This window comes from Phycodurus eques, chromosome 4, assembly GCF_024500275.1.
Source record: "Phycodurus eques isolate BA_2022a chromosome 4, UOR_Pequ_1.1, whole genome shotgun sequence".
Taxonomy (NCBI): domain Eukaryota; kingdom Metazoa; phylum Chordata; class Actinopteri; order Syngnathiformes; family Syngnathidae; genus Phycodurus; species Phycodurus eques.
The window spans coordinates 30,106,890-30,119,516 of record NC_084528.1 but is presented as its reverse complement, the minus strand read 5'-3'; the positions used below and the strand labels follow the sequence as shown (position 1 = coordinate 30,119,516).

The window sequence follows — 12,627 nt, the reverse complement described above, 5'->3', positions numbered from 1 at the left end:
GTGCCCACCAATATGAAGGCCTGGAAGTCAGGGAAACTGGAGAATCTGACCTTTAATTCTACACGCTGTGTCACCACACAGCTTGAATGCGAAAAGCCACGAGAAGACAAAGGAAAGGAGGCAGAGGAAGACGCATTAAAGGAACAGACCCTGGGTCTTGGTTACCTTGGATAAGGCTCCGAAACCGGTAGCATACCATCAAGATAACCATAGCAACCACAGAACCTAAATTAAAGATGACAGCTTATATTCAGCAGCAGCCCGTTTTGATGGATTCTTTACAATGGTCTTGGACAAAGCATGACAAACATCTACCTATGCATTGACACTGACTGACTTACCCAAAGTATCAGCTGCGGGAAGAGAAGGATAGAAGTACAAGGATAAGGACAGAAGAGAAGTCAACTGAAAGAATAACACCTTCCTTCTGGTAGTGTCTGCCTTGCGGCCACTCAGTGTGTTTAGCCTGACTTGCTATGTGGAACAACAAGGAACCACAATCACCAAATCTGCTGTACGAGTTGCAGAGTTCAACTGATGTCATGTTTTAAAATACCAAATTATAGATATCCAAAAACAAAATGGGGAGAAACGTATCTACGTGCTTTTTGTGGCACTTTTTTGTCCTTAAATGTAGGTACACGTGTTTGTAGAACCTGAGCCAAGTGAAGTGAAGAGAGAAACCCCCTGCACTGTGCAAACTACCAAGTAAGGCAATGTTTAGCTGTACCAGATTTGCATAAACCTTCATCGTTCAGGACAAAGTACTTCTGCACACATCACAATGGCCCTAATTTGTCATGTATGTATTTATAAAAACATTAGGTTTAAAGGTAAAATAAAGTTTTTACCTTTCTTTGCTTTCTTCTGAAGTTTCAGTGTGTCTGATGACTTTTTCTTGATCTCCTGTCGAGCTCGTTTATATTCTAGTTCAGACAAACATTAAATGTGCGTGCATGACTTTGTAAATGTTCAAATCAAATCAATCAAAAAAATCTAATCAAATCCTGATATTTCTCTGCTCAAGGTGATGACAGTGACGTATGACTGTTCTACCTTTGGCATGGTCCTTATCCAAAGTGTAGACACCTCTTTTCCACTCCTCCATCTGTTCTTGTAGGGGGTTGATCAGAGCCTCCAGGAAGGTCCTATAGAAAAAACAAGTTACCGTATTTTCCGGACTATAATTCGCTCCAGAGTAAAAGTCGCAGCAGACAAAAAATGCATAATAAAGAAGGAAAAAACATATATAAGTCGCATTGGAGTATAAGTCGCATTTTTGGGGGGAAATTTATTTGATAAAATCCAACATCAAGAACAGACATTTCATTTTGAAAGGCAATTTAAAATAAAAGAACAACAGGCTGAATGGTATGCTAACGTAACACATTCAGCTAACGTTACATGACGCATAAACAACAAACTGAGAACGTGCCTGGTATGTTAACGTAACATATTAACAGTTATTCAGATAACTATAGCATAAAGAACATGCTAACAAGTTTACCAAACCATCAGTGTCACTCTAAATCACTAAATCCAATGAAGCTGTCACTTCTCAACAACTCCGGAGGTAGACAATGCGCCGTTTCCTCTTCTACGTTGCTTTCGTCAGACTCATTGTCAGTTGCAGGTACAGATACACAGGCCTAGAGCGCCCTCTTGCCGTTGTCAGTGTAACAATAACGTGTACTTATATAATAACGTGTTAATAATTTCACATATAAATCGCTCCGGAGTATAAGTTGTTGTTCATTTGAAATGTATGCATCCTCTCATTATACATTTTTAGTGTATTTCATTGAAATTGTGACAATGGGGAGTATTAGCATGTTTAATGTTCATGTTCCAACCACACTCTGCAGAATTTATTGCAGTATATGACAGACAATTGGACATTACAACCAAAAGGTGACGTCTACTTTGTCAATTATCAACAGGCGGGAGACCAGACAACAGTGTTTATATCCAGCTGTGTCACAGTAGTATGTTAGAAGCATGTCCAGTCCTATCCGTCAATCATTAACCAACTGAGTCAAGAGACATTTGTGCATTTGTGAGTGTGTTCAAGAAGCCTCGAGTGCTGAGCAGCTGCAGGCTTAGTGCATACAACTAAAATTAGACTGCAGCCTTCTCTTGCAGACATTTCTCTGTCTGTCTGTCTGTCAGTGGGTGGGTGGAGCCCCCACCCATGCACAGGGCCCTGATATGGAGATCCTAGAGGAATGTGCTGAAATGCCATCCGAAATTAGAGCCCCTTGTCTGGGTAATGTGTGTGTGTGAAATAGACACATATGTGGTGTACGTGTGTGACGGTCCACGCTGAAACATTATAGATGCCTGATGCCAGACGCATCGTCTCTTGCCCAGTCCACCACTACAGGGGGCATTCTCGCACACAAGAGCAGATGACATCAGCACTTGGCGCACAGAGCGATATAACATGGGCAGAGACATTTATTGGATGTGCACCGTAAGGGTCGAAGAACACCAAACGTGTTGAGTTACTGCATACTCCATCATGGCAGACTTGACTGTACATGCCAACCCATACACTCTTACATTCCAGTCAAGCACTGACCAAACCAGTACTTGTCATGTAAATAAATTTTAGTAGTGTGGTACTTGAGTAAAGAGAGGTGACACACACAGGCACACAAAAATTCAATTCCTTACATGGAGAACTGTTTGAATTTAGCTTCAATGCTGCGATGTCTCATGCACATCCTGGTCAAAGCTGATCCGATGTCTCTGGTGCCTCCTGAAAGACAAAAATAGACAAACCTCGTTACAAAACAGGCATGGGAATCTGTGACAAAGTCAGTATGTTTAGTTCTACTGAGTTCAAGTACCTAGACTGCACAGAAAATATCTTGTCAAAGGTCAGAATATCACACAGTTTCCACGTGACAGTCTACGACTCTCCGAATGACAGTAAAAGAGATGAGAAGACAGTCTCATTGAGAAATGAGTAAAATGAAAACAATAATCACAAATATGCCTAAAATGGCACTTATCAGTCTCATTTTCTCCAAAAACATCTACCTCAAAATCAGAATGCCTTTACTGTCATTGCATGCGCTAGTTCAATCAATTTCAGAAACGAATCTCAACACAACAAAATGAATACACAAGCCTCTTATTAAATCTCTTTATTGGATAGTTGGGGGCCAGTAGTGTGTCCCCATTATGTTCTAACGAAGATAAACTTCTTGGCAGCTGAACAGAGAGAGACGTGACTCATGCATATAGATGGCAAGCAGCAGGGATGGAATGAAGAAATGTTGCCCTAAACTATTAATTTGTGGAAAAAAACGTGGAAGACCTTCATTTCTGATCATATTCTAAAAATTATCAAACCATTGTGATCCCATACAATATATCAATTGTCATTTTATGTGTATTGGATCTGTTCATAAAATGTCATGTTAAGACGTTATGGTATTAGGGGGGTTGGAGCGACTTTACTGAAGAAGAAATATAAACTCACTGACCCATGTGTTAGGAATTGTACACATTGTTAGGTCAAGAAACGGTGATGGGAAGCTGGAGATGGAATCATGCAAGACTTGTGTCATTTTCTTCCCTGAAGGCTCAGTAGCTGTCCTTTGCTGGAAGGCCTCACGCTGGATGTCTACACAAGGACTTGATGATGACTGACAGAACCTTTGTGTAGTTGCTCAGTGTGAATCACAAGTTTCTCCGCGGGACTGTTCCTGCATGTCTTTGTGTCTGTATGCGTTTGTGTCTGCATGACTTTGTGTCTGCATGTGGGAAAAGTGGGGCCAACAGGTTCTTATGCGTGGATGTGTGGGTCCGTCCTCTTGTGTCAAGTGTAAATCCCTTCCAGCAGAGCAGGCCTGATGTAAGCGCAGTTTGTGCAGCATGCATACAGAGGCTAAAGCTACTGATAAGGCTTGCTTGGAAAACATAAAACATGAAAATGTATTTTAAATGTCATTTCATTTGAGAGCATGGATGTATTTAAACATTGTGTAATATCTTTAGTCCTCTATTATTGAGTAAGCCGCAAAGGGTTTGGTTAGTAAACAATAGTAACAAATGAAGTTTCACTTGTTGATCCATCCATCCATCCATCCATCACTAGACAGCATATTATTCTAGAGGGTGGGGCTAACAGATGTCAGGGTACCACAGGGAGGCCATAAGGCCCACAAAAGTGTTAGTACTGGCAAAAGCTATTCATTGCACAGTAATTGAGCAGCTCAAGTCTGCACTGTCAGGGGAAGAGTTTGGTTTCAGCTGATAATTAATTTTTTACTACCACACCCGTACATCTGGATTTGATATGAAGCATATGTAAGGACCACAGTCGGCTCGCGGCAATATGCCATATACCTAAACAAGACTGCCTCTGTCAAGGGTTGGCCACGTGACTGTGATATCTGCAATCACTTTCATCTGAACAGTGTTTCAGTCAATGGAGAAGTCTCATCTGAAATGAACCATGCTGACAAACGTGATGGGCACTGCCACAAAAGGGTCTGCTGGTCATGCTGACCTTGTACGGTAATAGTCTGTAGCTACGTCAATGTGGCTTCTGCAACAATTGTTTACATTACCTGTTACATTTTTTGCCAGTTTTTTTTCTGGGTGGCTCTTTGTATAAACAGTGTTGAGATGGTATGGGGGAGAAATGAATTATCAGAGTAGTAACAAAAGTATAACGCCTAAAACTGGAAAGGAATGCCGTACTGTCAGTAAAGGGGTGGTAACTTAACCCCGACAAGTCTCCCATCTTGTTGTTGCCTGATGAGTAATTTATATGGCACACTAGATGCTGGCACTGACATGTCACGCATCAAATTATCTGAGAGCGGGGAAGCTGTGTTGGCACAATCCTGCTTTGCTGGGTTCTGTGTAAAAGGAAAGGGCAAATAAAAGTCAATCTATTATGGTTCTAGTGTATCAGTTCTTGTAAAAGAGGCTTGTATATGCTGGAGCTGTGCATATGTAATAGCCTGGCTTCCCATAAAATACACAGTTGTGTTCATAGGATTTTAGGTGCGCTTTGTTTTTAGAAAACCAACTTCAAGCCAATGTCAACTCTCTTTTCATTTTCACTGGTAGAACAATATTCTCATTAATCCTGGCACAAAATTCACAGCGATACAATCTCTGCTGAGCAATAGAGGTAGCAAGAGCATGCTGGTGGTGAAACGTGAACATCTCATGTTATTGTTGGAAAACTGTTGTGGCCCTCTCAGGATAAAACGGACGTAAACACACAGCATCTACTGTGTCTAGCAAAGCATCTTGTGACTTCCGATAGAAATAGATGCAGCTCCAGTTGTGTGCCACACATCAACACAAACACACAAAGACAATCTGCAAGCACCTCACTGGCAGACAAGGCCACCAAACTGCTAAAAGTGTGTATGAGGAGCAGCATAGCTGGTTGTCAGCAGAAATAGCTGCAATGTAACATGGTGGTTTGCAGGCTTGTAATTATACCTGACAGTTAACTGGTTGGGGGCACGGGGGAATATCAGTTTACATGATTTGGCTTGTTCTCTGAAAGACACTGACCGTCCACAACGAGCATGAGCTCGTGTGGCATTTTACATTGTTCCTTGGTATGTGACGACATATTTGGATGTATGATTGTGCACTTTACATAAAAAGACTTACTAAAAAAAAATTAGACAATGTAAAAGGGAAAAATGTCAAAGGGGCAGTGTTACATATCTAGGGTATAATGACAGTGGATACAACATTTGCCTGTAGGCTCAGAGAATGTGAGACGACAATGAAAGCAATGTGGCAAATGCCTTACACTACCCCGCGATTTAAAATTCAATATACCCCCCCAGCAGCAATCTTCACAAAGAAACAGATTTAAACAAATTAACACTGAAAAAAGCGCCCGTTTCTTAATGGATCATATTTACAAAGACATCCGCACCCTCAAGAATAGAGTGAAGCTAAAAGTAGTAAAAGGCTAATTGTCAGCCGGGAGGGGGGCCATCGGGGACCGTGGTCCGAGTGATGGTAAATTATGGACAGAAATTCACGCAAACGTTCAATCTGAGTTGCTTACAGACACAGAGGTTGTTTTAATCCCAGCAGCGAGTATAGCAGCAGATGTTTGCTGTTAACTGAGGAGTAGTGGTTGCACTGATAAGAGGCTGGAGAGCGTACAGCTGGATTCAAACACACGCACATATACTCACCCAGCTGGACTGAGGTACAGTGATCTGTTGGCTAACTAATTAGAGAGCTGGTGGCAACACGACGGCAGCACTAACAAAGATGGTTTAAGAATGATCATGATTCTCTTCATGTTGGGCTCCACTTTTTCCAGATCGTGTACTTCTGCATTTCTGATTAACTCCACAAGTGTTTTTCTTACTTTTTATGTGACAAAGTGTAAATGTGGATGAAAACATATGTTACAATTGAGATTACATTAACACTAAGTCAACAGTAAGAAAGAAATAGGAACGGAATCTACACCAGAAAATAAGCAATATTTAATCCTTAATGCACGTTTGACGTCGGTGCACCGCTGTCTGTCCTGCTTAATATGACAGTGGCTAAACTTTTGTTTCTTTTTTTGTAAATTATTACAGTTAGGAATGTTAACATGTTAATATATGGTTCATTGAGGTTTAGTGGTGCAATTGTTTGACCCAGGAACTTCTTATTCACATTTCCTTTATTCTTGATAGGGAAACAAATTGCAGACGTCTTAGAGGTTCCACTGCAGTACACTTATGCGTGACTGTGAAAAATGCAGCAGGAATGTTAAAACAATAGTATGGTTTGCTTACTGCAAATACAGCATCTATCAGTGAAAACAAAAACACATTTTTGTGGCAGGCTGTATCTAAATATTCTTTCCATACAAAACATTTCTTTTTCAATTTCTCTGAGACAAAATATTGTACAACAGGGGTGTCCAAACGTTCCTCCGGATACATCTCCATACAGAAAATTCGAAGGATACAAGAGCCCCTTAGAAATTATTCAACTTTAAGTTCTTAAATATGCTAAAACCAATCCATAAAGCAATTATATGAAATTAAACTAATTAACTACAAAGCTACTAATAAGGCTTGCTCAGAAAACATAAAACATGAAAAATATCTTTTTATGTCAGCTCATTGAAAGCTGTGTCTTTTTATTTTATTTTATTTATTTATTTATTTTTTATTATTTTTTTTAAAAAATTTTTTTAGATGGGCAGCCGTGGCCCAATGGTTAAGATCATCGCCTGCCACTGTGGGGGAACTAGGTTCAAGACCCTGACTGGACCATCCGCCAACATGCCCCAGACTCACGGCTGTGGTGTCCTTGAGCAAGACACTGATACCCTGAAATGCTCCCCGGGCGCTTCAGCTGCCCCCTGCTCCAGTGTGTTCTACTAACGTGTATGTGTGTGTGTTCACTGTGATGGGTAAAATGCAGAGAACAAATATCGTGTGCATGCATGCATGTTCATAACAATAAAGGTGATTCTTCTTCTTTACACAAAAACTTTGTGTACCCAAATGTTTACATCATGAATCATATCATATTTGCATAAATAAATGATATACATGTATTTCACTTTTGTCTGATGTCACACCAGGTTAGCTCATCTGTGGGGGCTCAGTAAGTACCTGCAGCAGCAGACACTCACGTTAAAGTTTTTTTCATGAAGTATTTTTACTTAAAAGAATGCTCTCTTGTGAAAACGTAACCTTCCCGACGTAAAAAGAAAACTGATAACATTTTGATATTCAAAGGTTTGATAGTACTGGTAAAAAAAAAAAAAAAAAAAACTGAGAACTGTATTGTTAAGTTCATAAAAAGTAAAATGTTTCTAAAATTAAAATTCATAGAGAAGTTCAGATGATTTCATCCAAAAATATCTGGTTAGCTCCTTCAGTTAAACCAGGGGGAGGCAAGGGTAAATATGACATGTCACAAATCAGACTTTTACATAGAGTAGAAAGTGGCGCTAATCGTTTTTGCCTCCGATACTGAATTATCTTTATTCACAGTTACAAAGAGATATTGTGTTACTATTTTTGGGTTGTGTTTAGTTTAGTAAATGGTTTCTTTGCCTCTTTGCATTTCTAGAAAAGCTCTATAAAAACTATTATTGCTTTTCACCCATCCTCCCCCCCACCCTCTCTCCTTTTTATATTAATAGCATTGTGGGCCATGTCCAATGTTATTTTTAGTATGTGCCGTGGGCTACAAAAGAATGGGATGCGAGCCACAAATGTCCACCGGGCTGTAGTTTGGACACCCCTGCTGTACACATTTTCCTACTGGAGCAGTTGGCATGTCCAGATTGAGCCACCCACATAGCGCTGCTAATGGCTCGTGTTTCATTCACAGATTTATGAGCCTGTGTAATTAGTCCGTCACTGTGACAGACATGTAATCACAAAGTTCTCAACATCAATGAGTAAAATCCCTTTGAAAAGCAGTTTGTGTCTTTTTTAAATAAAAAATCGAATTTCTCAGTGAACACAAGAAAATCTTTCTAAATTTCAATGATGACTCATCTGTGCATGACATTTTGTGAATTGTAAAGTATTGCTTTTTTATCCTTTCATTTGGTGTTTACTGTACTTCTTTTTGCAAAACTGCCACATTATCCAGCTATCCATTTTCTGAGCCGCTTCTCCTCACTAGGGTCGCGGGCGTGCTGGAGCCTATCCCAGCCATCATCGGGCAGGAGTCGGTGTGCACCCTGAACTGGTTGCCAGCCAATCGCAGGGCACATACAAACAAACAAACATTCACACAATTTAGAGTTGTCAATTAACCTACCATGCATGTTTTTGGGATGTGGGAGGAAACCGGAGTGCCCGGAGAAAACCCACGCAGGTACGGGGAGAACATGCAAACTCCACACAGGTGGGGCTGGGGATTGAACCCCGGTCCTGAGAACTGTGAGGCAGACGCTCTAACCAGTCGTCCCCCGTGCCGCCTGCCACGTTATTATTTTTGTTATTATTATTTTAATTAACTTAGCTTGCACGATGGCAATTTCCAATTGCAATCAATGGAGGACAAAAAGAGCCAAACGTAAAGGTGCTTGCCTATCAATAAGGTCATGGTCTTTTAGAATAAATAGCCTGTTCTGTCGGTTGTCCTGAATAGTGGGGGACTGATGTGTCACTCTCTTAATACATCGGATGACAGATAGCCAGCTTCCTTAGCTGTCTTACTTTGGCATCCTACACACTCCATGGTCAGAGCTTCTAGCCTCAGTGGGAACCCACACAAGCACCGCTGTGGGAGAGCATACAGTACATACACACACACACACACACACACACACAGAGACACACACACACACACACACACACACACACACACAGGCACCTGCTGCAAAGTCACGGGTGCTGACATGCAAAAAACTGTCCGAACACATCCATCAACAGCTGTTGACAGAAGATAAAAAAGGAGGGGTGTGGGGGAAATAAAAAGTACACTTTTTGTGACAATTAAATGTCATGGGCTTGACTCTAGCTAACACGGTTTTATTTTTATGAAAGGTAATTACTAATCATTCATTCAACTATACATCAGTCGATCAGTAGATACATAAATTGTTTTTCATTTATCCTTCTAAGGGGATTTTTCCCCCCGCATACTGCTATTGTGATATGTAGGCAAATGCATGTGTAAACGCATCAGCGTGCTGACTCAAAAGCTGCATACCAGTGTTTACTGTGCATATACAGTATACACAGTACACAACAAATGGAATGATCAGACTTGGCAAGCTAGAAATTAGGAGTGTCAGTGGAGAAACAAAAACAAATAAATATGACCCAAATGCAAATGATCTGATTGCGAATGTAAAGTATGAAAAAGTGTGACAGAAGAAGAAAAATACATACTACACTAAGATTAAGGTGTCAAGTATGGGAATGTGAATATTTGTAGGGAGAGTCAAGATAGCAACAAAGAGTAACTTGAGTCTTCCACCTCTGTGTGGTTTTGCAGCTTACATGCTAACGAGGTCTTGAGGGCACAAGCAAACAAGAAAAGATAGCTGACAAGTGGCAATTCCACAGAACAAAATGTACAGCTCAATCCCAGTAAATCTTTATGTTCCTTATCAACAGACGCAATGTTGGGAACCAACTAAGATAGCATGAGTGCATTGTCTTCTTGTACAGAGTACAACCTTATAAAATAGACATGCATACAAACCTCAAGTACCAGTACAGTAGAAAAAGGTGCGGGTATAAATTAATTATACGACAAACCAAGGTAAGCTTTATGTCACAGCAATTAACAGCATTAGTAATTATTGCCAAAGCCATTTTTGTTTGTTTCTTTTTTGTTGAGTCTTTCATGTCAAAATGCAATTGTTTTTGCTGTCCATTAATTTTCACACATACTGTTTAGTTACTGTACTGTATGTTTCTCGGTATGATGTGCTACTTTGCTAACAAGTGAGTTGAGTTAGTCCAGTCAGAAAACAAGTGGCTGGTTCAATGAGTAGAACAAAGTCAGTACCAAAATAAATGTTCAAAGCAAAGGGCTGAATGTCACATTGGAAAGTACCCGGTGGAAAAACTTAAAAAGAGAGTTATTTTACTATGCTGTCCAACAGGAAAACACCAGTGACAACATCATAAACAGCAGGAAGTTAGCTTTTGCCAGAGACAGCGTGCCAATTACATTCCTGGCGTGACATTCAAGGATTTAGACATGACACGAATAATTAACATCTAAAAGTCCACAACACAAACATTGCTATTGTATCGAAGGTGCTGTTCTAATCACAGTAAGCAATTGCCTGCATCGTGTCCTAACAAGTAGAAGTCTTATGGTCAAAAAACACGCAATAAAGAGAGATTCAACGGTATCATGAGATGGCCTGAGACCTTAGCGGTTTTCACATTGGCTCCATGTAAATTCCTGCTTTAGAGGCTTAACAGTACAGTCAGTATTCATTTGATTGTCTCATTCAGACGTAATTCATCGAAATGGGGCATGGCGTGTCGAGTCGTGTTCACACAGCCGTTGCAGATCGGCGCACAGAGATGAGTAATTAGATGAGTGGCTATGCCAAAGAGGTGTGGGCATTTAGCCTTCTCTGGGTATACTTCCAGGAAGATGGCAAATTTGTGGGTCTTACACTAGTCAGAAAATGGCAAAAAGAAGGCCATCTTGGATTTCCGGTGCGTAAGGGACTAGTGAGGAGAGTATAGATTATCCTGGAGACCCCCTCGTGTGCTTTTTCAGGCTATGGCGTCCCACTTTTCTATAAAATTCCTATCTGGTTTGACACATATTCCACAAATAGACAAAAAAAGGATTGACCAACTATACGATTTAGGAAAACTCATTAACGTCGCATTTGCGTCATGCTGAAAAATCTATTTAAAACCATGCATTAAAGAGACCAATAAAAGTGGTCTAGCCTCGCCAGTACTGGTTGGTTGTTCCATCTTTCCTTCCTAAGCTTAGTAAAAGGAAAAGTGACAGTCCTCTCGTCAGACATACACTGTTGATAATTGAAACCAAATAAACAGAAAAGACTGAGCAGTTTGGAAGCACAACATAACACTGCCTTGTTTGAAATGATGAACAACAGATTACACCCACCATGTGTGCCATTGCATGCCAATTTGTGTGTGCGTGTTTGTATGCCACTGATATTGTCAATGAGCAAGTGAGGTGACATTATCTAACCCAGCGTCACTCCACATCCATCCGCCCACCCACGTACACACAAAGCCTTCACACAAAATGCAATTATTCATTCAGAGAGCTTCATGAAGTGTCTATGGCACAACAAAGAACAATCAGGATAAGTCAACTCGCTAACCGAGTAGCATCAACAGCTACAATTTAAAAAACATAATTATGAAGTCCATTATTTAGCTAATGGTTTGTCCAAATGAGAACTCTGGTACCTCTCTTGGACTGAAACTTACCAAATTATAGCATGACCCATTTTGGGTTCCCAACCCAAAATTTGGGAAACACAGAAATATATTACACTTCAAGACATGAGAGCAACTTGCAAAGCTGCTTGCAAGAATGTATGGCAATGATTGCATTACTCTGACAATCTACCTATAAAGAGGCAAATGATGGAATTAGGCATGCTGGCCATTAATCCGAAATTATCCCGCCAGTTTCTCTGCTTAAATATCTGTCATGAAAGATGGGATCCTTCAATAGAGTGACCAATGTAATCACAGAAGAAAAAAAAAAAGTTCTGTTTCCAAATTGCTTTGCGTCTTCAATACACACACACCAACCAAAAACAGTCAAATAATGGTAAGAGATACAGTACTGCATTTTCTTCATACATACATTTACATTCATAAGTATGTGCTACTGTTCAGTAGCAGTTGTTGCTCTCCACAACAGATGGTCCTCCTGTCCTGTTACTCATCAAATGTCTGATGGCCTCCCAGTGATTTTACCTGAATATGTTTATACCAGTGTCAAGGTTACGCCAATGTTAATTCTCTAAACAATTCACACACAAAAACCTGCTTTTATCAACCGTCTCTAGACCCCTCCACCTTGTACCGCTTTTGCTTGGAGTTCCTCGTGATTAAGCAAATAACAGTTTAGTGTTGCTTGACAGACCAGCTGATACACACCTGGCTTGGCAAGCATTAATGTAGA

At 40.4% G+C, this 12,627-nt stretch overlaps 1 protein-coding gene across 6 annotated transcripts in view; it reads right to left on the bottom strand.

Moving 5' to 3' along the window:
* The window catches only part of LOC133401800 (protein MTSS 1-like), a 42,278-nt gene that overhangs the window by 13,338 nt on the left and 16,313 nt on the right, over positions 1-12,627 (bottom strand). For all 6 annotated transcript variants that reach the window (XM_061675206.1, XM_061675211.1, XM_061675208.1 and 3 more), the window contains exons 4-6: positions 2,677-2,761; positions 1,057-1,148; positions 852-926 (exon numbers count right to left, since the gene is read on the bottom strand). In XM_061675206.1, coding sequence (XP_061531190.1) covers positions 852-926; positions 1,057-1,148; positions 2,677-2,761 — 252 coding nt within the window. The remainder of the gene's footprint in view (positions 1-851; positions 927-1,056; positions 1,149-2,676; positions 2,762-12,627) is intronic.